The sequence below is a fragment of the Xenopus laevis genome, chromosome 8L (assembly GCF_017654675.1).
Source record: "Xenopus laevis strain J_2021 chromosome 8L, Xenopus_laevis_v10.1, whole genome shotgun sequence".
Taxonomy (NCBI): Eukaryota; Metazoa; Chordata; class Amphibia; order Anura; family Pipidae; genus Xenopus; species Xenopus laevis.
Window position 1 is genome coordinate 44,020,149 of NC_054385.1, and position 27,859 is coordinate 44,048,007.

Here is a 27,859-nt window from a genome sequence, read left to right on the forward strand (position 1 = left end):
TCTGTATATGACCTACAGAAGTTCATGCAAATTGGCCAAAACATAGAATTTGAAATCAATATCACTTTAATGTTCTAATGTTTTCTTGGAATGTGGAATAGGAGTGCACTGCACAAACATCACTTCAAATGATTAACAGTTATATTGCTGCATAAATTGATTCCAGCCTATAGGAGCGCATTAAGATCTGTGTATTTGCTGTCTGAATTGTAGCACCTTTCCTGATAAATGAGATGAAGCATCGTAACTATGGAATGAGTTGTGGGATCCAAAGCAGAGGAGGGGTGAAGTGAACATCTGGCCTCTGTGAGTTCCCAAAGCGGTGGGCTGCACAATGATCTTTGTGGCCAGCGTTTTCCTGGCAGCCGAACTACGGACAATAAAAACATGATTGCTTTGGATTTATTTTGCTATATATCAGCAGGCATCAGGTCTGAATCACTTTACCACTTCTCAAAACAAGAACTTTATCATCAGATGCTGGCAGAACCTGAACTGACTTACTTTTTTCTGATTTACTATCCAATTACATAAATATAAATTTGTGCTTGTAAAACTAAGGGTACGAATTTGCGACGACTGCTTGCCAACCAATCGGCATCTCAGTAGTCTCCCACTGACTGATTTATTATTTTAATAAGAACGTGCCTTCCTTCAAGCTCATTTCATATTTAAATATGCATAATATCAACAGCTCAATGGATCTGGATTCTTTAATTATAGCTCCTGCATCCCTTTGTTATCAAAATCGCAAACTTGCTTTTCCCACAATTTCATGCCCAGCCAACATTTTTAGGATACTGACACTACGCAGCGTATCAGAGGTAGGGATCAGCCAATATTTCCTCTGAAACAGATTTAAAGGGTGCAATTTATAAAAATGCTAACGCAGTTCTTCCGCCTGTAATTCCTTTTGACTTATATGTGGATGGCAGCTGGACGGTTTACGATAAGCCACAATGGACTTTGGTGAGTCAGCACTATTGTTCGATAACAAACATTTTGCTATTTACATGCCATCTTTAAAGGTAAAGGACCATCAATGCGTTTAGAGAAAAAAAAAAGTCAGGTGCACTTGGTTTTCAAAATGTACATCTGTGATCAAAATTGCAGGAAAAGTTTAATGGCAAGGATAAAAATGGAAAAGTTAAATAATCTCCAATAATAATATTTTGAAGCAATAGTTTGTGCCATGTGAATCTCCTAGTGGTAATTGTTGCTATATACTGTATAGTTGTTTATTGTTTTTTTTAACTTGTGTGAGTATGGAAGAACACTGGGTTTGAGTAAATAAGAATGTTTTGCCAATACCTAAAAGACAGGAAGGGACAGCAGTTTGCTGAAACTGACTATTGCAAATTCAAAAGCTGCAGCTCAAGACTAATCTGTAAACTCAAAACTGTCTGTAAGGATTTGACCCATTACTGGTGCTATTTTAAGACATATCAACTCCCTCAAAATATTTTCTAAAAACTATAAAATGGCATACTTTTTACTTGAGAACAATTTTCCCACAATGCACATGTATAATATATACTGGTATATCTCTTGTGAATAGGCAGCAACAGCAGCCTAAGATTCATTTCTGTCCTTTGATTTCTCATGACTCTAGAGTTGCTGTCATGCACTGGTAGACACAAGGCAAATTGTATGATAAGGGCATGATGGCACAAGTTTATTATGTTGGAGATCTTAGCTTCAGTTTTGAGCAGTTTTGTGTCCCCTTTCTTTGGAAGCTCTGGTCAGTCCAAAACCATACTTATAGATTAACTTTCTTTACATTAAATGTACCATTTTGTGTATTTGTGACAGCAATATGGAAATTGGATTTTAAGCTTCATTGGGACTGGGTCTAAGTAGAATGGCTGAATATACTATGCCTATATAGCACTATATACATCACATTTCCCTGTTTCGTTCCAATACTGAGTGAAGCCCATTAACCATTTTGAAAAGGTGTGTAGCTTGTTATGGAACATAATATCACTAGTAGGAGATAGGCCAAAAAAGGGCTGTTCCCTCCTTATAGGGATACTGTCATGGGAAAAAAAAAATTTCAAAATGAATTTAGCATAATAGTGCTGCTCCAGCAGAATTCTGCACTGAAATCCATTTCTCAAAAGAGAAAACAGATTTTTTTATATTCAATTTTGAAATCTGACATGGGGCTAGACATTTTGTCAATTTCCCAGCTGCCCCAAGTCATGTGACTTGTGCTCTGATAGCCTTCAATCACTCTTTACTGCTTTACTGCAAGTTGGAGTGATATCACCCCCTCCCTTTTCCTCCCCCAGCAGACAAACAAAAGAACAATGGGAAGTTAACCAATTAGCAGCTCCCTAACACAAGATAACAGCTGCCTGGTAGATCTAAGAACAGCACTCAATAGTAAAAACCCATGTTCCACTGAAACACATTCAGTTACATTGAGAAGGAAAAACAGCAGCCTGCCAGGAAGCATTTCTCTCCTGGCACAAGTCACATGACTTGCGGCAGCTGGGAAATTGACAATGTGTCTAGCCCCATGTCAGATTTCAAAATTAATTATAAAAAAATCTGTTTGCTCTTTTGAGAAATGGATTTCAGTGCAGAATTCTGCTGGAGTAGCACTATTAACTGATGTGTTTTGAAAAAAAACATGTTTTCCGATGACAGGATCCCTTTAAAATTAATGATATTAATGCAATATATCTGATAATTTAGCTTTTTCAGGATAACATTGCTCCTGCAGGTCCTTTCCTTTCAACCCAACAACCATACTACCAAGAACATGCAGTCAATTTCAGCAGCTTAGCGTTTTTGTGGCTCTAAAGTACATAGCCATTAAAAATACAAAAAAAGGTATGCACAGTAAATGTTATCTTCAATATACAGCTCAAATTCCTTTTTATCTGTATATTTTCTGCCTTTGTAAAAAAAAATTTACTTTTGTTTAGCAATGCAAATGCTGATGATGCTTTATAAAGGAATTACTATATCTGGCATTTGGCTTGTTTCATTAAAATCAGAGCAGCCTTCGGAAAACCAAGTCATACTGTAGTTTGGTCAGTTGGTCTGTGAGAGGTAATGACCATGTCTAGGTGCAAATGATCTGAAATTATAAAACAATTCAATAATATCAGAACTAAGCTCTCTGTTACAACTCATTATCTTTCCTCCAATCTATTCACCAGCCTTATTCACAATTTTCCAGGCTACGCACTGCATATTGTTTCTACCTCTGGGCTTACTTTATATTCTCAGTGTTTTAATGAAAGCTTAGTTTTCAGACTGCAATGTACCTTTTTATTGTAGTTTACAAATTACTCATATGCACTGTTTCCGCACACTCCTAATTTAATGTTGTTTGCTGTGTAAAAATTAATGGTTTCTATAACCATTTGCATGTGGAGTAGTGGTCCGTGATATTGCCTGTGGCATTGAGACATTTATTTGGCAGACTTGCCTAATAAATAGCTAAAAGGAGCTGATTTAATTAATTCTAGCTAGCTAGCTCTGAACAGCATCACCTCCATGTGCAAGACACAGATATGGTTGGCTGAAGGGTATGTAGTGCATACTTCAAATATATATTTATATCCCAATTTCTCTAATAATAAATGTCACAAGCATGGAATAGCAAAGGCTACAGGGTCAGATTTAGAAAGGGCTTTGCTGTATGATAATTTAGAATGTATCTCCTATTACACACATAAAACTATTGTCTAGCGTTGGATCTAATTAGGGGCAATTTAGCCACCATCCTAACTACACACAGCGCATGTTAGATGAATCTATATTATTTTTTAGGTGTGCAGCTGTGCATCTGGCATTCTTACCTGCAGTTCTTTAATCATTGTCCTCCATAGTTGCCTTTAACTATTACACTTCATACAAAGCACCTATTTAAAATTAAAACTATTTGCAAGTACAAGGAGTCTTTCTATCTAATCATTCTTGAGATTTACAAACCTGACATCATTGACCATAGTTTATTTCAGACTTTATTCTCCATACGTATGTTTGCAGTGCAGCCTAGGTGTATATCATATTTATATAAAGGCCTTCTTTCTTAAATGTTGAGATGACTGTATAGGAACAAGGAAGGTCCCCATAGGCTTCCTAACAATTTTCTGATCGAAGGAATATCCTTCGATCGATGGATTAAAATCCTTCGATTCGTTCGATTCGAAGGATTTCATTGTTCGATTGAACAATTATTCCTTCGATCGTAGGAATAGCGCTAAATCCTTCGACTTCGATATTCGAAGTCGAAGGATTTCAATTCGGCAGCCTAGGTAAAAAAAAACCTCACAAACTCAATGTTTGCTTATTTATGAAAAAAACATAAAACAGTAAAAAAACTCGATTGAATGCAACTGGGGGAAAATACTAGAATTTATTGAGTTATTGGTGAAAAAAAACCTTAAATTGATTGAGTTTTCGAGTGAAAAAAAATCCTGAAAAATTTGAGTTTTTATTGAAACTACCCTCAAAAAACACAACTCAACCTTTAATAACTAACCCATTAAAAAATACAAAAAAACATACAAAACAACCAATACAAGAGGTAAAGAGGATCCTGCCAGAATATATATACATATAAGGTAACAAGAAAACCTTATAAAACCATTCCTTCTATAGTGCTTAAAGTATTGGAGAAAAAAAAAACAAACAAAAACATTTATCAATTGATGTTCACATTAGTAATGGGCTCTACAGTTTCAGTGTTTTGGCCCTACTGGATCTACTTTTCAAAAAGAGAGAAATAATTCATATGTTCAACCTACATAAATATATATTAAAAAAGAGGTATCAGTGCCATATCACCCATTTTATATGAACTCACATGCCTCGTTAAGGTCTCTCATTATGCAAGTCTTATTCTACCTATTGGTGCAGATATGGGAAACCCGTTATCCAGAAATCTCCGAATTACGGAAAGGTTGTTTCCCATAGACTCCATTTTATCCAAACAATCCAAATTTTTTAAAATGATTTCCTTTTTCTCTGTAATAAAAACAATACCTTGTACTTGATCCCAACTAAGATATAATTAATCCTTATTGGAAGCTAAAACAGCCTATTGGGTTTATTTATAATGTTTACATTATTTTTTTAGTAGACTACGGGGCAGATTTATCAAGGGTCGAATTTCGAATTGATAAATACTTCGAAATTCGACCCTCGAATTGAAATACTTCGACTTTGATTTTAAAGTTTAATTTGACGAAGTATTGAAGTCAAAGTTTTTTTAAAGAGACAGTACTTCGATTATCGAATGGTTGAATATCCAAATGATTTTACTTCAAATCGAATTCGTAGTATCCTATTCGATGGTCGAAGTATCCAAAAAATGACTTCGAATTTCAAATTTTTTTTACTTTGACCCTTGATAAATTTACCCCTTAATGTATGAAGATCCAAATTACAGAAAGATCCATTATCCAGAAAACCCAGAGCATTCTGGATAACAGGTCCCATACAGCAGTATATGTTTTTCCCTTTCAGTGGTTGTGACTGCACAAGACACTGTTGCAAACAAATAGAAGAGGGTAAGTATAAAGGTTGTAAGCCACTGGTGCATTATTGATGTGGCAGTGGGAACTGGATAACACCTTTAAACTGAACTCCTGAAGGACAGAGCACAAACCAAGAAGAAATCTGCAGCATGAATAGAAGAGTATGGCCCAGCCGATGATACGTGAAGATACTGAGAATGACAGAAAGGATGCATAGGAGAGCGACAGAAAGAGAAAGATGGCAAACAGAGTGGTAGATAAAGAGATGACCAACAAAGAAGAGGAGAACTTGCTCCCTACCTTATTAAACCACAGCTTCTAAATTATCCTAGCAATGCAGAAAGAACAGGATACACAACTCTAGATTAGGTAGGGATTATAGACAGTGTTAATCATTGGTTTCCCATACACTGTATGTATACATTTTGGTCTTAGATGATTAAAGGATGATTAAAGGACAAGGAAACCACCCTGATTATAACTTTGCCCAGTTGTTGGAAGGAATACCCAATTACAAACTGCTAGTTTGTTTTCTGAAAAAAAAAAATGCTTACAGCTACGGTATGTTGATTCCAAAAAGAATGCTCCATAATCATCTTGCGGCCACCATATTGTTTCCTTATACGTCATTGTTGGAGTCGCAATGTTGTTCATGCACGCCGAGCTGATGGTCTGCATTTGTAACCTGCTCTTGTGGGCTGATGACTGGAGTGCTGTCCATGTGATGATCACATCATCCTTCAAGACTGCCTGCGCTGAAGGACATACATGAACACGCATATTTCAGACCATTTGGTCTGCACATAGAAGTGCCTAAGCTCTACAGGTATGGGATCTGTTATCTGGAAACCCGTAGACTCCATTTAAATCAAATAATTAAAATTGTTAAAACATACAGTATTTCCTTTTTCTCTGTAGTATTAATAATAAAACAATACCTTGTACTTGATCCAAACTAATATAGTATTCATTCAAACTGGAGGTAAAGCAATCCTATTGGGTTTATTTTATGTTTAAATTATTTATTAAAAGACTTAAGTATGGAGATCCAATTTACAGAGAGATAACAGGTCCCATACCTGTATTTTTATTATGCCCTTTCAAGTGAACAGTATTTGTTTTCAGGGTTTTATTGTCCTTTAAAATATCTTACTGATTTTTAATAAAATAAAATATTTTATTGTTTTTTAAGCTAAGGGTTGTGGGATAGAAAGTGAGTGGTAGAAGATTTCAGCAATTCAAATGCAGCTAATATGTTGTTTGTAAAGAGGTATCTTTGAATAACTATTGTATGGTGCATAAATGTAATATTTTCTGTGACAATAAAGTATATATATTTAGTATAAAATGGTATGAAAAAGGTTGTCTTGTTTTTCAGGGTGAACAGGGACCTGGAATATCATTCAGGATAAGAGTTGGGACCAGTACTTATCTGCTGTTCAGAATAATATAGGTGGTATAGTAAGTTAAAGAAAGTTAAACAAGTATTTATATAACTAAACAGCCTGTTTATGGGCTGTCTGGGCCTTGTGGCCTTTCAGACCTGAGAGTTGGGATGGAAGAAAAGGCAGGAACAAGATCATGCCCAGTAGAGGTCTATCCAAAAGGGATATTCAATATCATAATCAGACACATGAAAATGTTTAGACACAGATCAAAGCAGACAGGCAGGAAGTAAAAAACTGGTAAATTAGCAAAAGTAAATATTTATAGTCCACCCAGGAACTTAGAAACTGAACTCTGGTCTTTGGCATCTTTGAATTGCAAGTGCCATGCTCTTATTTGCCAGTCCATTTCTCTGCCAGTGCTGGAGGCCTTCTGACATGAGCTGTAGGATGACTGATTATTTACGGTTTGATGCTGTAATTCTGCTGTATGACTGACATTTAAATAAAGAAATCCACCACTGCATACATGAATTCTAAACCTTATTTCACAAGAAGGTCTTTCATTTAATGAAAACAAAAATAAACACCACAAAACAGAATGATCTGATGTTCATTCTATACCACTGATAATGTATACATATATAAATGCAACATTAGCAATCTATAAGTGGATGAAATACCTAATCACTTTCCTGCCTCCTATTGCTTGTGCAGAGGGCTTTTTTTAAAAGTGAAAATAAATCCAAGAGATTGTTTTGTTACTCTTCTATTTATTTTCTACAAGTACAATACATCTTATTCTGTCCAAAGAACATTTCTTCTTACCATCTTAACATCTACACCTATAACTGTGGGGTTTCTTATGGAAGCTTATTAGGTAGCTAATGCAAATTTCTATAAAGTATTGACTGACCATGTCAAAGGAAGCAAAATAATCTCTTGGCATCATACACAGATGTTTGTTTACTGAAAATAAATTGAAGATATACATGTTATACTTTACACAGGGTATATATATTTTTTTTCTTTAAGATTTAATTTGAAATGGAGCCTTGGCACTTTACAAGACTTAGTTAATAACATTACCGCTGTGGTTCAAATGTAGTCTGAGGACACTAGATCCTTTTTTTACTTCTCGAGGTACATTTGCACAGTAAGAACAGTCTGAAAGAACATTAATATGAGAGGCTATTGTAGGTCTTCAGTTGTGGTTATTCAGGATAAAAATTTATTGACAAGAAAAGTACATGGAATAGACTTTATGCCGTTCAGTCTTATTCAGAAGGGAAATACATGCTCAGGTTGCAATCAGCCATTTATTTTCAATTAAATATAAAGATACATTGCCAAGGTATAGCTTCAACTGTTTATATGTTTCTTTCTATGTATTGCCATTTCTAAATTTTAATAGGAGTTGAAATATTAAATGCTTTGGCTATTGTAGTCTCCTTTTCACAGGCTTCAACATATCAGCATCATCTTTTGGATGTAATTAGGTGACATGATTCTCCTGAGGAACATGTAATTGTCTTATTGAAAGCAATTGATATGGCTTACATACAGTACATGCTAATATGGAATGTTGTGTATACTGAAATGCAATGATATAGTAATAGATCATCAATCGAAGGAGTAAAGTGTAAGCCCTACCAATACATCGGGTTTGTTATCCCTTTGAAAACTGTGGATGGGTCAAATAATCTAGTAAAAAACACAAGGATGGTTCATATAATACGTATAAGCTAAATGTAGTATGGTAAAGCTCCTTTTTAAATGGACTCTAAGCTGAAAGGCACGGCTGTAAATTACTGATAAGAGGCAATCAATTAGTAGTCTACTTGATATACTGACTTCAGTATGTCAAAGCTTCCTGCCATTTGAACATTTCTTGAAAAGCACCATGACACAGTGAAGATTCGCTCTATGTAGTAAATTATATTAATCAGTAATGAAAAATACAGGATGCTTTGCTGATTTTATATAAGAATTAAAGGTAATATATTTTTGAACAATATAATATAAGAAAATGGGTTAAAGTGTATATAGATATAAAAAGGTCTACAAAATGCAAAATTATCCCATTTTACAAAATGACTCCAAAATTGTACAAAATGTTAGTTCTTATAACAAAATATCTGCTCCGTTGATTTCTCTACACACGACCTAACATTCTGGCAACCCACCAGTTGCATGGCATGATAACTCTACAGATCACACGACCTGATCCATAGCAGTAAGGATACGGGTAAAAGCCAAGTAGGGGCTCACACACACGTTGGCAGTATCTTTGACCACGACGGCAGTGAATGCAGCAGAATCCTCTGTGATCCCACATAGGGTTAAAGTCCAGTCCAACTTCTCTCTAGGATACAAACAACATGGTAAATTCATGGAAAGGAATGTGGTTTTGTTCAATGTGTTTGGCGACCAGGCAATCAAGTTCATCATTTCTACAGGAATTGGATGGCCGTCAGTAAGTTAGTGGGGAACTCAGGTCAGTGTTGATTGAATGATTGATTATAATCTAGTCCATATATCCACCTAAAGTGGCCTCTCAAAAAAAAAAAAGTCTAATGGATGGCAATGATACTGTACTTCTGTAACAATCCAGAACAGTTTGACCATCTATGTATTGTCAAACAACACAGTATCCAACCAGAGTGGCCATATTACAATTGGTCATATAGCCCTGAAAACTCAACGAGTTCTGGGCAGGCAAGGAAACTAAACATTTACAGGAAGAACGGGGAACAAGGAGTGTGGTCAAGGGACAGGCTGAGCCGATAATGCAGAGCAGTTTAATATCAGGAGACAAGAGAGTAGTCGAGATCACAGTAGGGCAGTACAGAATCCTGATCCGAGAGGTCAGAAACAGGTTAGGGTCAGGACAGGCAGTAAACTAGACAAGGTCATGGACAGGCAGGGTCAAGAACAGTTTAATCAAACTTGGAATCGGAACCCAGGAACTATTGTAAATAGACCTACGTTGGGCAATGTGAAAAAGGACATGGAGCCTTTAAATATTTGAATTTTGCAGGAAGCGCAATGACGTCATACGTGCGTCAAAACCCCGAAGCTGGATTGGTACATGACGAGGGAGGAAGGGCCGGGCATCCCAGCATGAAGCACTGCAGGTGCCACGCAACAACAGGTATATTCACATATGAAACCTGTTATACAGAAATGCTTGGGACCTGGGGTTTTCCAGATAAGGGGTCTTTCTGTAATTTGGATCTCTATATCTTAAGTCTACTAAAAATAATGTAAACAATAATTAAACGAGGATTGTTTTGCCTCCAATAAAGATTAGCTATAACTTAGTTGGGACCAAGTACAAGGTACTGTTTTAGTATTACAGAGAAAAAGGAAATCATTTTTAGAAATTTAGAATTGTTTAATTAAAATGGAGTCTTTGGGAGATACGGCAGAGCTTTCTTGATCATGGGTTTCCAGAAAACGGATCCCATACCTGTGCAATATTTACAGTTATTTTTATATAGTATGTACATATCCAAGGTTATAGTGATCTATCCAAGGCTATATTGATAGTCTTGCATTAGCAAAGCTACATTGATCTGTATCTGTATATATATATATATATATATATATATATATATATATATATATATATATATATATATATATATATATATATGTATATATAAATATAAAAATATATGTACAAATTTGTTCTAAATAAATATTTTTAATTTAACTTAAGACCTGTGAGTGCGGATTCCTTTGGAGTGTTATGGATGAAGTTATTGATTGTTTCTGCACCCAGGCATACTAACATCATTTATCGTGAGTGCCAACACCTTGGTGGAATATATATATATATATATATATATATATATATATATATATAGTGAAAAAGGATTGCGGCACTCACGGGGTTTTAGTGAAAAAAAAATGTTTTATTATTAAGCCTCAACGTTTCGATCCCCCACAGGGATCTTCGTCAGGAGCAAAAACAAACGAAGATCCCTGTGGGGGATCAAAACGTTAAGGCTTAATAATAAAACATTTTTTTGTTTTTTCACTAAAACCCTGTGAGTGCCGCAATCCTTTTTCACTGCTTATTTCCCATGCTGGCACCCAGGTATTAATTTTGTCTACGGAGTGCACCATTCCTTTGGTTATATATATATATATATATATATATATATAAATTCACAAAGTACCTGCACTCCTTCCTTGTTGGTCGACAGTGGGTGCTTGGTCAATCAGAGTATAAAATGTTCAAAGTGGACCAGCACACGAAATCTTCAATCAAGAAAAGTTTATTTCAACATCACTCGTGTCCAACGTTTCGGGCAACATTAGGGCCTTTATCAAGGATAAGTGCAAGTGATTATGTGGGTGTTTAAATACAAAAAAAGTGGGCGTCCACTTTTTTTGTATTAAATCATCATCATCATTTATTTATATAGCGCCAACAAGATACGCAGTGCTTTACCTTAGTTCTAACAAACAGGGAATAAATGGTTGATAACAAACAAAGGTTACAGAGTACAATAGTATTAGAGGGCCTTACAAATTAGAGTTTACAAAATAAAGGTTAGGGTACAATTGATACATTAGGATTTTAGAAACAATTTTGTGATTTATGATACAGCAATGATTGATTAATTAATGTACATCAAATAAGCCTCTTTAAACAGATGGGTCTTTAAGGAGCGCTTGAAAGTTTGGAAAGCAGGAGAAAGTCTGACAGCTTGAGGCAGAGAGTTCCAGAGAAAAGCAGAAGCCCGAGAGAAGTCTTGTAGACGAGAATGGGCAGAAGTGATGAGAGGAGAAGCAAGGCGAAGATCAGAAGCAGAGCGAAGTTTTCGTGAAGGAGTATTTGGAGATCAGGGATAAAATATATGGAGGGGCTTCATTTTTAAGGGCCATGAAAGTGAGTGTTAGGAATTTGAGTTTAATTCTAGTGGAAATTGGGAGCCAGTAAAGGGACATGCATATGGGAGCAGCTGATGTTGAGCAGTGAGATGAATGAGTCTAGCGGCCGCATATAGAACAGATTGGAGTTGTGAAAGGTGACTTTTTGGAATACCTGCGAGGAGTAGGTTGTAGTCATCAAGGTAGGATATGATGAGAGACTGAATCAGTGTTTTAGTTGATGCTAAACTGAGATATGGTCGTATTTGGGCAATGTTGCGCAGTTGAATATGACAAGATTTTGCAAGTGTTTGAATGTGTGGTGAAAAAGACAAATGCGTGTCTAGGATAACTCCTAGGCAGTGTGGCTGTGTGGTGGAATGAAAGGTGGTGTTGTTTACAGTGAGTGATATCTGAGGGACAGGGGAAGATCTTGAAGGGAATATAATGAGTTCTGTTTTTGAGACGTTCAGTTTCAGGTGGCGCTGTGACATCCAGGAGGAGACAGCAGAGAGACAGTCTGTAACTTGGGAAACGACAGAATTAGAAAGATCAGGAGTAGACAAGTAGAGTTGAATGTCATCAGCATAAAGCTGATACTGAAGTCCAAACAACTGAATAAGTTTTCCTGCACGTTAGTCTGAGATTGTTGTCACACGGTATGCCCAGCCTAGTGAGATTGATTTTTTCATTAAAGAAATGAGCAAGATCTTAGGCAGTTACATTAATGGGTGGAGGGGGTGGAGGGGAGCATAGGAGTGAGTTAAATGTGGCAAACAGTCGCTGTGGTTTAGAGGACAGAGTGGAGATTAAAGAAGAGAAGTATTGTTCTTTAGCTAATGATAGAGCTTGATTTTAGCAGGAGAGCATGAATTTGTAGTGGATGAAGTCAGGATCAGTTTGTCACTTTCTCCACCGTCGCTCAGCTGATCTACTACATCTTCTGAGGTACAGAGTTACACCAGTGTGTCAGGGTTGGGTTTAGCTGGTTGGCTGTGATGGGTGATAGAAGGTGCAAGGGAGTCAAGAGCTGTTGAAAGGGCATTGTTGTAGAGAGAAGCCGCCATATTGGGACAGGAAAGATTGTTAATATGAGATATGGGTTGTGCTGATACTGTTGATAATTGTTGTGGATTAAAGGCATTAAGGTTTCTGTATGTGTGGGTAAAGAGAGATGGTTGTGATAGTGCAGATGAAAGTATTATATAAAAGAAGAGTAGGTGATGGTCAGATAAAGTTAAGTAAGATTATACTTTCAAACTTTTATAGATCCCCTTTAAAACAGTTAATAATCTGGTGAGGCTAAAACCCAAGAGCTCGAAAGCCGTTTTTCTTACCCCTCTGTCATCATCTCGCAAATTTGTAACAAACCTCTAGTTAGTACAGTCTTGCCTGCAGACCATATTAGTGTAATTTTAGACAATTTTAGTTCTTCACTTCTGCAAAATATATGCAGAAACACTTGTCATTGTGAATTCAGCTGTGCCTGACCAATATAAGCATTCTAAAGTATAGCACAGATAAAAATATTATGCATGATGATATAATTACAAGAGGAACAGCTGTTTTGTCTATTAAATCTACATCAAGCTCGGGGAAGCTAAGGTGATTTGAAGTCATAAAACCATTATTGACTCTGGGAAGGGAAGGTTAATATGAAACTAGTCTTTTTAAAAATGAATGGAATTTTTCAGGGATTTACAAATTTAAAAGGAAGAAGAGTTGATATTGTTATAGGTTAAAGGCTATAAAAAGTACTTTACGGAAAGCATGCAATTACTTTCTACTGCAAAACTCCTGGTCAATTAAATCAGTGGATTTGAAGAAAAAATATATGTTAGACATTATGATTATCTCTCTTTTTTTTTTTACTGAAAGTAGAGTATGCTTGTACAAGGAGCTATCTCTGCATTCTATTGTACCACTACAGGCAACTCTGTCAGCCTTCTACAACACACACTGGCAATACTGGCAGGACTTTGGCTACTTTTAGGGGTCTGTTTATCATACCGGTAATGCTTCACTCCACGTTTTACACAGAATGATAAATAGGGCCCTAATGTTAATCTCTGATGAGGACCACTGAAAGTTTCTATATCAGCCGCTAGAAATGCAACAAGAAGGGTAAACATGTTCCTTGTCGTTTTTATTCACAGAGCTGACATTGAAATCCTATGAGATGGAAGCTTCGTAGGTTTCCTAAAGGAATACATGGCTACTACTCCCTCTTTCCTAATACATATTGCACTGCAATAATTCTCAAGATTGAGTAGACACAGGCCTCTATGTACATACTCTTAAGAGATGGCTCCTTTGAACTACACTGTGCTCACTGCACATTTAGCCACCTTCTAGAAAACATCCACAATAGTTAATAGTTTTAACAAATATTTATGGCTGCTTATATCTTCAGACTGTCTTAAATGCCTACTACTTGCTCCTTCTAAGTAGCTCTTGCTTTTGCTATCACTGGACGTCATGTATTTTCCTGTGAATGAACATGTAACAGTTTAGGCAGAGCCTTGCTATGACATTCTAAATCGGGGACCCCCAACCTTTTATTTTATGTGTGAGCCACATTCAGTTGTAAAAAGAGTTGGGGAGCAACACAAGCATTAAAAATGTTCCTGGGTGGTGCAAAATAAGTCATGTGATTAGCCATTTGGCAGACCCTCTATGGGCTGAAAGCCTACAGGAGGCTCTGTATGGCAGTACACCTGGCTTTTATGCGACCAAAACCTGCCTCCAAACCAGGAATTAACCAGGAAATAAACACCTGCTTTGAGGCCTCTGGGAGCAACATCCAAGGGGTTGATGAGCAACATGTTGCTCACATGCTACTGGTTGGGTGATTGCTGTTCTAGATAAAACCAATTAGCATGTTGAACATATATTACTAGTAAGCGTTGATTTTACTTCACTCCTATTTAGACATATTACTGGAACTTGCCAATTTCAGGGGTAAGGTGTTTGCTACAAATATAGTAGTAGGTAATGTTGTGGAAGTAGTAGAGGCCAGGTCCTTTTTTTTGGTTACTGTATGTAATAACATTTATCTGGCAACGTTGGATAGATTTTTTCCTCCTTTTTCTCTTGAATTTATCTGACAAATTCTGTTCAGTATTAATACTTATTAATAATTCATAATATTTATATACCTATATACATCTAAATATAATGAATACAGGCTAAGGTAATGCTTAATCACTGGGAGGGGTGCCAATTTGTTAGGCAACCCCCTTTGATTACAATTGCAAACCTCAGACTGTTCCCTCCACTTTGCAGCAAAATGCATCAGCCTGGGTTTCTATTCTAGAGCTCTATGCCATCATATCGTTTCCTGTACCCTAGGTTCTCTCACAGCAGAGCAATAGTTTGGCTGTTTATACTTCTGAGAATGAACACATCCCAGACCATCTGTAAGGGATCCCTGGGAGAGTCAACGATGTGGCATAGTGCTATCTCACATAGTACCCCAGGCCAGCCGTTTTTAGTACAGATGAGTCAGAAATGTCTAAGGTTAGCAATGATTCAAAATGTTTTTTACAGCATTAATATAAATGAAAAAAAATATAAGAATTAAAAAATATATACATTTGGAGGTTCACTTTTCAGCAGGAGTGATAGAGCAGTGGAGAAGGAACGTGGGACATTAGTGGGGTGTGGGGGTCTGCTCCAATATAGTGACAGCACTGGCTCTTCTTTGCATATTATGGGTATGGGATCCAGAAACCCAGTATCCAGAAAAGCTCAGACTTACAGAATGACTGTCTCCCATAGGCTCCATTTTATCTAAATAATCTAAATTTTAAAAAAAAATATTTTCTTTTTCTCTGCGATAATAAAACTGTACATTGTACTTAATCCAAGCTAAGATATAATTAATTCTTATTGGATTCAAAGGCAGCCTGTTGCCTGGGGGGGTGGGTGTATTTAATGTCTACATGATTTTATAATAGACAAGGTATGAAGATCCAAATTACGGAAAGATCCATTATACGAAAACCCCCAGGTCCCAAGTAATCTGGATAACATGTTCCCATACCTATATTACACACATTAAACACTTTAATGATAGAATTCTTACACAATATAGAATGATAAATAATAATGGAAAATATGAGCTTGTGAAGAATATATATTATTGCAGATATGAGTACACTGTTAGCTAAAGCTATCACAGACAATAGATCCCTAGATTTAAGAACCCAGTACAGTTTTCTAGCTCTAAAACAACATTTTCACATCATTAGTATAGACATCAGACATGTAGCACCAGCAGTCCTCCAGCAGTTGGTGAACTAGGACTTCTAGTCAAGGCTGCCAGGATATGCTTGGTCAACCACAGCTGAAAAGTTGTAGGTTAAGGATTCCTAAATTATAACCCCCCCTACATTGGGGCCCCAGTCTTTCTGCAATACCACAGTATTGAGACCCACACACCTCTAACTTAGTCAATAGGTAAGTATTAGCAAGTAGCTAAGAAGATACTGCAGGTCATTTACTTTAGTTTGTTTAGCTAGAAGTCTAATGCCATTCTAACTTGAGGCCATTAGGTTTTCATGGAATTGTAAATACCATCTGTTAAGATATGAACTCCTTGTAATGACTTATGGACAGCATAATACATGTAACGTGTCCAAGCACTTAAATAAATGATTTGGGACTAATTATTTTCAACCATGCACATTTTTCTCTGAATTGTTATTTTTTTTGGGAACAAAGTTGTAGGTGGTTTACTGATTGGAATGGAAGAGAGACAATTATTTAAATAAAAACGATTTATCATTTTCTTTTTTAAATCATGCAATGGAATGAGTTTTTGCCTTCAGGTACAGCTGTAACCACCTCAGTGAATTCTCATATTTGCATTTGTTAATGGCAGTCCATTAATGGCTCATTAGAAACAAAGAGAGAGGAACACAGGAGGCAGAAGATGCAGCAGCTGGGACAGACTTCATGTGAATTGTTCAAATGGGAACACATCAGGATTTGCATTAAACTCTAGGAGGTACATCCAAAAACGGAACGTTGTTTTCCTAACATAAATAAGAGATGATACTGTAAGTGGTGGACGTCGCTCTTTCAATGTTTAATGATGCTTGCAGAGTCCTGCGGAGACCATGTTCCATGTGCCGCTCAGTGGCAGGGAAACCAATATTCCAAATCCTGTTTTTCTTAAAGATACGTGTAGGAGCCATTATTCCTTTTGCAGTGTTCCAAAAATGTAACAGTCCTGTCCAAGCACTATTATCCTATTTTTGTTATGCTCAAGGAAGCCTTACTTTTCAATCACAGCCTCTACATACATTGATCATTCGTACTGACAAATAGAAGTATGAAAAGAAAAAAGTTTTGTACATATCTTTTAACAAAATGTTGAAAACTGTAAGAGAAAAAAAATCTCTAAACTAAAAGTAGTAAAGATGTGTAATTTAATCCTTGGCATATCTTCCCACCCCATTCATCAGCTTCCCAACAAACCCTGACCAGATTTCAATATAATATATAATTTATTTACTTTCTCATTTAGGAGTTGCCTAGCTCAGCGCAAGTTGGATAATTGATAAATGTTTAGTTAAGATATGCCAAGGAATAAACTGCGCACTTTGGAACTTTTTTCCTTTGGATAAGGGTTGCCTTCGGTTTTTCAGCACCATGTAATAAAACTGGACAAAATCTCTGCATTCATATTAGCACTTGTGATTGGAAATTCTGCTTCTCCTTTCTTTTTTTTTCGGCTGAGCCTCTTGATATTTTGCTTATGCTGGAGCTTGAGAGCAGTACATCTGAGTAATTTGCATTTTAAATCATTTAGAAACTTTTAAAATACCAGAGTAAGCTGTGAAGAAACAGGACTCAAGCACTCAGCTCTTTCCTTTTTCCATTAATGTCTAGGTATTCTGGGCAATAAAAATTGACTGAACCTAGCCATGTCTATAGCCTTAGAGACTAGTCATAAATGTCTCAGACCAGACCAACTGGTGCCTGCTCTGCTTTTCTACACATTTTCTCAGGTATTCAGAGAGACAAACAAACCTCTTTCTTACCGATAGATATTTTCTATGTTCTGATAAAAAAAGGCATTCCTGAAGTTTCATTGGTCTGTTGTGAAAATACAACAATGTTGACTATTTTTATTAAATGGGCCATTAAACTTGATACAAACAGTGTAGCTAAGTCATATATATCCAAATGTTGCTGAACTACAGGGGGCCACATACAAAGATCATAAAAATACAGGTGCACACCCTTGCCTTCTAGATAGATAAGCCTGGTGCTCATTGGTGCTCAATGATAGAGGTTTGGCAACCTCAAAAATCTATGATTCCAATGATTCTTTCAGTGAAGATCTGCATTTGTGTGCATCCAGCTTTCTTGTTAATTACTCAAATGATTGAAATTGGAAGCATTACAGACATCTTTTTCTCTACTAACATATGTCCACCTTTCTGATATTTGATTACAGCATAATCCTGTCAAGCAAAAACGTCACAGATAGTGATAAATGACATAGTAGGATTTTCACTGGAGCATTTTCGTAAATCTGAAATTAAATGTAGGCGGCGTGCATACACCTATGTATCAAATCATGACAGAATGGATGGCCAAAAGTTTCCAGACACATCTGGTAAAACATCACATGTCCTCAGAACAGTTAGTGCTGAATCAGAAGAAACACATATCACCCTCAGAAGTAGTATAAATATCTTTGCCAATTGCCTGGTTTGATAAAATCTGACATTTTCACGAAAAAATCTTGAAAATCTGATATTTTCACGGAAAATCATGAAAATCAGAAATTGACGCCCGCGTCGAAGCTGACGCTGGCGTTAAACTCAATGGGCGTCCGAATATTGTTGACGCGCGCCGTCTTTTCAGATTCGCATCCAAAAAGTTTTGATGTCAGTGAAATTTCGGCCGCGCATTTTCGCGGGAGATCCGCAAATTTATTCGCCAGCGGCGCAATGCAGAAATTCACAGCAAATTAGTGCCAGCCAAATTTATTCATCCATCACTACAAATGAACACTGAACTCTGGGATGAATTGTAATGCCAACTGTGAGTAAGGTCTGATCACCACTGTTATAGCAGGAAAGGAAGTAACAAATGTTGTATTTGTTGAAATAGCTCATTATGCTAAAACTGACTTGCATCTTATGTTTGGCACATATGTTGAACAGAAGTTTCCTGTGGTTTTTGTTATAATTTTTTTTTTCTCCAGCCATTTTGGGCCAAGCATCCAGGTGATCAATTCACTGTGCATTATGGCTTCTCTTTACTCCCATTTTATGGAAAGCCATAAAACACTAACTGCCTCCATCCTCTCCTCCTGTTGTCATAAGAGGCATGAAAATAGTCATACCTTAAGGGTCCAAAATAATAATATCCATAAAGGGAAGCAGCTGTTTTGCTTGGAGATTGCTTAACGCTATACATTCATATATAAGTGAAAACACAAATGGGTTCCAGTTGTTTAGAAATGTCAACATTTATAAAGATAAACACATTGGAAATCTAGGACACATATGCTTCTACAAATGACCATGTTGATTCATGGTTTTTATTATTCCAGACTGATGATTCCAGAATTATTATTTAAAACCGTTAATACCTTAGGTTTTTAGATAAGAGGGTTTTCTGTAATGGGGAGCAACATGCCTTAAGGCTACTAAAACATTGCCATCAACTTAGATATGTGCTACCTTAGTTATCATCAGTTACAAGGTACTGTCTTATTACAGAAAAAAACAGCAAATTGGTCATAAATGTAGAATTGTTTTTTTTAAAATAGGATAAGAGTTGGCATTACCATATTTAAGAGATTTCTGGATAAAAGCTTACTTGTTTTATTTGAAATTGCTGTATATTGTATTAAATCAGTAGAAGAGCTTGAGTGTAATGAACTGCCTATTATACATTGCAATATAATAAACATAAAACACATAATTTTACACTTAGTGTGATACAGTTGCCAAAAGAAATAAGTTATTTCATGTGATAGTCTTGTTTCCTCTGTTGTTGATTAGGGAATGAGTCAGTTACCTTTTCTCCCAACGCTATTCATTCCAATTGAGTGGTGCATCGATAAATTCTTATTAAAACAAATGGCCTTTTTCAGCAGACCAGAAAATTTTTAGCCATATTTGATTAGCGTGCTATATACCCTATTATGAGCATGTCTGCTCACAGGCATGCTTGCGATTATGAACAGATATATACAGTATAATAAAAGAATATCATAATAAGCAAAATGCTTTTATAAGGGTGGTTGTGTACAATAAGGCATTGTTAAATATATGTTATTATTAACATGTATTTTTAGACTGCTAACGTATTGCGCAGCGCTGATATTTGGCTTTGTATCCCAAAATCAGCACTTTCTTGCATCTAACATTGGTCTTGGGGTCAAAGAGCAGAAGTAATATTATGGGGTTTCTGCATCCATGTTGACATAAAGGGTGTCCAGGGGCCTATCACCTCTCAGCGGGAGAAGTCTGGACCAAGGAAGCTTAGGGTTAAAGTCCAAGTTTGCGGTACAAAAGGGATCAAGAAATACGTAGTCAGGATTCAGGCAATAGTTCAATAGGCTGTCGGCAATAATCAGTCCAGAGTTCAGGCAAGGGTCCAAGAATCAGCAATTTCAGGAAATTAGGAATACCCAGGAATGAAACAAACAAATCCTATAATCGGGCATCGAACCCGTGACCTGGAAGTCCTTTTATTTTCAAAGTTCGCGCCGGACACATGATGTCAGCCCACATGGATCATGGGGGCCTCCATTTTGGAAAGGACACCGTCGGAGATGGGAGCGCCAACGGGCTATGGGAAAGTAGTGTACAAAGTGCAAGAATCAGGTTGCATACTGCCTTCTTCTCTCCTTGAATTGCTCCTTGAGTTTCTGCATTAAGTTATGTAGCTCAGAGACCTGTGGCTTTCCCCATGAATATAGCCCTACCACACTCTGTGTTATCCCCCCTTTCCATCTTTGTAGATCAGTTTATCAGAACATACATAAACAATCAATGGTCTTTTTTTGAAAGATACTAATGACTTTTTATTAAGACTGCAGAAAATAACTGATTTACCTAAGGACTTTTTGTTGGTTAATTTTGATATGGAAAGTCTCTACACTTCCATCCCACAAGATGGGGGTGTGGAGGCTGTTCGCATTGAATTGAAACATGATGCTGGAATGGATGGGTCACAGAAGAATTTAGACCTTCAATGTCGGGATATTGTAACACAATTATTTTTTGTTTCATGATGATTTGTTTGTGCAAATTAAAGGAACAAAAATGTGGTCCAATGTGGCCCCATCCTATGTGAACATATTCATGAATAATTTTGAAGTAACTTAAAAATAAAAATAAATAAATAATAATAAAAAAAATATATACATATATATATATATATATATATATATATATATACAGTATATATAGTCTAATATATATTCTAATGAGCTGTACTCACAGAATTGTAGAATTTGGCTGAGTTTTATGAATGAAGTGTTTGAATATGGACGGGACCACTTTGGACCCTTGGAATTTTTCAACAAATCAATTCTGTGTTACCCCATATTAAGTTCACATTGCACAAAGAATAGATTTTCTTTATACTTTGGTACTCAATTGTGGTGGGAGACTGGGTGCAGATCTTTCTGTTTAGCAGATAAGAACACACTCATTCATTTTAAGTCATTCCATGTTTTGCAGATGAAGGGGATAGGAATAAAGAACTGTTAAGGAGGGAAGCCTGGTGGATAAGCCACTTAGAAACCATGGAACCCCATGGCCTTAATCAGGAATATGATCTGCACTCAATATTCTGATAACTGGGTTTTTAACTAGGTTTTTATTTATGTTTGATTTTTAGAGATGTTGGGACATGGAGAGAAAACTTTGCGAGTTAATGGAAGTGTTCCACCAACAACTTGTAGATATGATTGATTAACCTTACACCTGTATTTTAATTGTGCCACTAGATGGTGCTATGTAAAATCGTATAAAGTTGTTTGATCATGTGTGTAACATTAGCTTGATAAAGGGCCACGTATTGGCCTGAAACGTTGTAGTTGTCCAGATCATAAAGCCATGAGAAGCAAATAAAGGCTTTTTAAATATATCCCTTGATGGTGCTGTCTGCTACATTCTGTATAGCCCTACCTGCCCTAACAAGTGCTGTATTAATAAGTTGCAGGTGGGGTAGGTACATGACATGCAAGTTAAGGAGCAGAGGTGTGCTCTTCTTTCCTGGATTTTTGTAAATGATCAATATATTTGTTGTGTGGTTTTTATTTAAATTTGTTCTTCATGTCTAATAATTGCTGGTGAGTGCATGCTCCCTTATAAGTAGACTGTATAGTAATATCCCAAGGCTTGTCTTTATGTCTCAGGGCAGACCTTTGGGGAGATTCAGCTGAGAAATAACACGGACCATCCTCCTTGTGTATGCAACAGGATTGTCCAACATTATTGTTGTTTAACTGCAAAGTGTATAGTCCCCAACCTCTAAGGGGGACTAGGGAGGGTGGAACTTATCCAGCAACAATCTACAGTAGATACAGTAGCTACGCACTGGACATTTCGGGAAAAGACTTGTAAAGAACAACAGTTCCAAAAAATGTCTCTGTGTTAGTATGCACTAAAATAGAATCCACTTCTCTTCATGGGTGATAGGGATGCCATCTCTTTGGTATGTTACCAACCTGGTCAGTAAAATTTATACAGGTACCTGGTGCCAATATAAGGAGTAAAGAACAAAATACAGGAAGGCCAGTACAATTTCTAGAAAAGGTAGCAACCCTATGTGGTGTCCATTGTTTTTTTACATATAGTGCACTATTTAGCCAAGACCTGCCCTAGTACTTAACTTTGTGATTTTGTGTGACTATAAAGAGTACCAGGTAGGGCTGGCTGATATCTGCATATGTTTTAATAAAATAAACATCTGCAGAATGACACTCTGTAAGCTGGCACTGTGTTGCAGATGATACACACTGTTGTGCTTCTCAGTGATGAATATTGATGACCCATCTGTTATACACCATTGCTGCTTGATGTGCTGTACTGAGGAATCACTTGGAAGATGCACACTTGATTTTTGATTTATATATTTTTTTTGCACCTTCTATTTTATAGTATAAAGAGATAAAGGCTTATCAAAGCCCGTGCTTTGAAAGTAACTTATAGTCACATTAAAGCTTTATCTTTTTGTCATCTATCTTTTAAAATGCACAGCCTGGCTACATCAATTCATTATTCACGTTTCCTTTCTAATCCATTTAGAAGCAGCTACTGTTCTCCTAATGATGCAGGTTTCAAATCAGTCCTGTTAGCAGTTTCAGTGATGTTCCAGCTCTGAAAGCCCTATGTAAGATCTTTTCCATAAGACTATTAGGAGTTTAGCATTCATTATTTCCACTGTTTAACAGAGAAAGGATGTTTTTCACACCTGTACAAAAGACTTTGCTATTGTCCATATCAATCATCACTTCTCACACACTCACATAACGTGAAATGAAATTTACACCCTTTATATATTGTTTGTGCAGCCACTGTTGCAGAAAGGAGCAACCTGTATCACACTGTTTATATATATATATATATATATATATATATTCGTACAAACTGGAGTGGAGCGGTGTCCCTGTCGTGGACTTAGTCCATATTCTGGACAAACAATATATCAAAACAAAAAAGTCCAGACCAATATCGTGAATAAAAAGTATTGCTTTACTCTGCAACGTTTCGAAGCTCCCGCTTCTTTATCAAGCAGTATATATATATATATATATTGTAAACTGCGGGATCCACAACAGACACTTTTCTTCTCTTTAAGACATTTTATTTACATACAGGGGTGACCATTTCAGGATACAAAACAAATCATAAAAATAAATCCTGCCCACTGGGCTCTACCTTCGCACATGAAGAGTTCCCTTACTTAACCGGGCCCCTTGTGGACTACCAGTAAGTAAACACATAAATTGGGGGTCACCCCTGTACTCATGAATCTCCTGGGGGATTGCTCAGCCTCCTGGCTTTCCTCAGTCAGACAGACCCTCTGTCACTTGGTCTCCTCTCTCTGCACCTTGCAGTAGCAAATGGCACCCCAGCCCCTCTGGGAGTTCCTCACACAGGCAGGTGTCCTTCCTTCTTTGTGTCCTGCTCTGAGAGACCTTCCTAACAGCCTCACTAGAACTAAATACCTTTCCACAGGACAGCCTTCCTGTGAAACAAACGGGAGGGGGGGTGGGGGGTTTGCGCCTACTAGGTTTCCTTCCCCTTTAAACAGAGAACCTATTCTCTCTTTATGAACACCCTTCCTGGTGCCTACCTCTCCCACTAAGGAGAACTTAAAGGGAAAACACACATTTTCCCACATTGTTTTAGTCACTCTACCACAATATCTATATATCTATATATATATATATATATATATATATATATATATATATATATATATATATATATATATATATATATATCTATATATATATATATATATATATATATATATATATATATATATATATATATATATATATATATATATATATATATATAATACCCTTTTTTCACTTAGGTAGAACTGATACATGGACACTGCCTTGGTGGCGGGGCGCATCAGATTATGCATACTTTGTACAAACCATGTAACTAAAAGTGTCTCTTTTTACCAAATACAGACAAGCTTCCTCTAATCCAATTGTTCCTTAAAATTGTATAATGAGAGTGCCGAGATAATTTGTTTAGTTCAGTATATGATTTTGCAGCCACTGAAGGCTGCAAAAAATAGTACCCAAGAGTAAGGGCCCATCTGTTGTTCCTTCTAGGCATAGCTTTCCTCCAAAGCTCACACCCCTTCCACCATTTTGGCCACAGGCCCTGTTATGCCCTACACTTAATACCACTATCACCGGCTCCCCGCCAGGGAGCCCCTTCCACTTAGAGACTATGTTGATACCCCCCACTAACCCCCTTGCTCTGGGTGCTCTGGAAATATGTACAGGAGCTGTTCAAAATGAGAACACCCCCTTCACTTCCTTCCTCCTTTAAACTCTCATGTCTCCATCCCCACAGATACCCAGGGAAACCTAACACTAATAATCCCAAACACCCTTCTTTGGTTCCCTACATCCTAGCCCTGTCATGGCTGTGTCATTTCCAGTTCCTGGCTCACACCCCATGGGCATTCTAGAACAGCATAGCAGTACCAAAACATTGTATATTTTTTACAATAGAGCAGGCCAAAAATACATGCACGAATAAACCCAGCTTACCGAACATTTAAGTTATCTGGTTTCAGGCCAATAGACTGGAAATGTGCCGTTGTTCAATTCACTTTGCAATAATGTATAAGCGCACCATTACTAGCAATTAGATAGATATGAATTAGTAGATATGAATGGATGAGGGCATTCCAGTCATCTGCATCTAGCTGAGGTATGCCTACAGCCCATGTGGAGGCCTGTTTATGATAGGTCGAATTTTAGTGGTTTTAGAGGTTTTTGAAACCACAACTAAATTCACTTTCTCTAAAACCATGAATGCCATGACATTTACGAAGAGCTGTAACAACAGAAAATGAAGCTGAATATTCAAAAAAATATGAATACTTTTAAAACCTCTAATAATTCGAGTTTCTTGGACAATCACTAGTGAAAGAAAATTAGAAAACCTCTGAATTGAATTAAAACAATCCAATAGGATCAGCGCAGCTCCCATTGACTTCTATAGGACCTTGACAACTTTTACCTGGCAACGTTTGGTATTAGTGGTTTTTCATGGTTTATACACTTATTAAATCTTGAATTTTTAGAGCTTTTAAAAAAAACCAGCAAAACCACAAATTTTTTAGATTTGTGGAAAAAATGTTTTAAATTCCATTGTTAGCAAATGGGCTCCATAGTGTGGCAGTAATCAAAAGGACTTTGATCACTTTTATTTGAAGGGGTGATCTAAACACTATTATAATTCATATCTGGGGTTTGAGCAATACAATGTAAGAGATAATTAGTAATACAGTTGCCCCTATGTGTATCATGTACCTAACAATCTTTGCATTTCATTTAATTATGTAATTTTGAAAATTATTTTTATGGAGTTCCCCAATAAAAATGTTGAACATGACAACATCCTCTGTGCAACAGTAAAACTGTTGTTTCCTATATGACTGAAGATATCACTGTTAAATATGTATGAACCTGATAAGACACAATTACTAATGAAATGGTTATTGAAGGGTTTTCTTTTATGCTCATAAATTGTTAGCATTGCATTTGTTTTTTCTTACAAGCAGCATATAAATGAAAAAGTGTAAATAACTGAATAAGTGACATTATTTACATGAATAAACATTATTTATTATGCTACACTATTCATGTTTACCTTTGGCAGAAGGGATTGTATAATTCTAATCCACATGTCATGTCCTTAATTAGCATAAATATAGAAAAATCAACTTACGTAGTCATTAACAGGCAAATCTTCCTCAGTCAGATCTCGAGCATGGCGTTTATTGCCCGTAAGATGTGCCTCAGCTTTCTCGTGTTTTGCTTCTTTGGATAACGCTGCCTTTTTTTCTAAAACCAAGTCATCGTCCATGTCTTCGAAGTCTTTAAATTCGGGATCTTTAAAACAAATATATATGTTTCTGTATTTCCAATATAGTTGCATAACAAGAAGTATTGATGTAAGAATTGTGGTAGACCATAAAAATGTAAACCATTTTTTTTAGAAAATATAATGTGAAATGAAAAGTAGTTGTCTTGTACTCATGTATAAGCACCATACCTAATCTACAATGTATTTGTACATTTGTAATTTGTTTGGTGGTGCAAACTGATGTTTCTGTTCCCCTATTGGTGCAGAGGAGCTGACATCACTTTTGTGCCAGGATGCAAATGCAGGTGCATAGAAGAAAGTTCAGAACCAAAGTTGGTGCACAGAGGATATATCAGAACTGACTGATTTTAGGCCCTTTTAAAGGAGAATTAACTCAAAGTTTTGCAAGGGGTCCACTTTACTGCCCCCGCAACTGCAGCAAGAAACCCCACAGTATGATCCTACTTCAATTTCAATTCTTGAAAATGGAGAGTAGTGCAGCAGAGTTGCCAACCTCCATGACTAGGAACTCAATTTGTGTTCTGCTCTCTGGCTGTAATCACATATACCATGTAAGGAGAAATGGCATTCAATATTTTTTAGTTATGAACATATAAACAGCGCTATATTCCCATTTTGAGGTTTGATATTAATATACTGTTGGGAAGCCAAAACTAACTAGCACAAATGATTCTTATTGCAGAATCCTTTTCTGTTTGTAAATACGTTTGAAATGCTTACTTTGGAGAGGTAGAGGGGCGCAAACAAACCAGATTTAGGGAAAGAAAAATATCCCCCTTCGATGGCACCTCTGTAATCAGTAGAATTAAAAGTGGAGATGGGGTGGGATATTTTCTAGCAAATATTAATTATATCTTAGTTAGAATCAAATACAAGGTATTGTTTTCTTATCATAGAGAAAAGGGAAAAGATTTGGGTTATTTAATTAAAAAGGAGTCAATGTGAGATGACCTTCCCATAATTTGGAGCTTTCTGGATAATGGGCTTCCAGATAACGGATCAGTACATTTGGATTGCATGGTGTAGTAAGCTTGTGTGGACATTTTGTCCACATTTTGTGTGGTAATTTTTATTACAGTCTTGGCATATGTCTTCATCGTTATAAATTTCCTGTTCAAGCACTCTACTTCCTGAATAGCTGTGAGCAAGCATGGGGCAGGCCACTACTATCTACTATGTTAAAAACTAAATGAACCAGGAGTTAGTTACTTGTCAGTTTTCTTCACCTATAGTAACTCAGCAGTTTCATTAACCTCCTGATATCAAAATTATTTTTTGTTCAGGGGACCTTAGAAGGGAATTGTATTATTATCCATTATTTATACAGAGTTAGCATGCCAGCCATTCCCTGTGTCAGTGGAGTTTATAATCTCAGGATTCAAATTCATTCAACAGTGTGGCGAGCTTTGTAACTAGAGTGATCTGGGCCCCCCAACTAAAATATCTTCAGAGGAGC

The 27,859-nt window shown here is 36.6% G+C and overlaps 1 protein-coding gene across 1 annotated transcript in view; it reads right to left on the reverse strand.

Moving 5' to 3' along the window:
- Positions 1-8,186: 8,186 nt before the first annotated feature.
- tnmd.L (tenomodulin L homeolog) overlaps positions 8,187-27,859 on the reverse strand; it is a 70,053-nt gene continuing 50,380 nt past the window's right edge. The window contains exons 6-7 of the mRNA XM_018229877.2: positions 26,245-26,408; positions 8,187-9,251 (exon numbers count right to left, since the gene is read on the reverse strand). Of these exons, the coding sequence (XP_018085366.1) occupies positions 9,042-9,251; positions 26,245-26,408 (374 nt within the window). The 3' untranslated portion in view covers positions 8,187-9,041. The remainder of the gene's footprint in view (positions 9,252-26,244; positions 26,409-27,859) is intronic.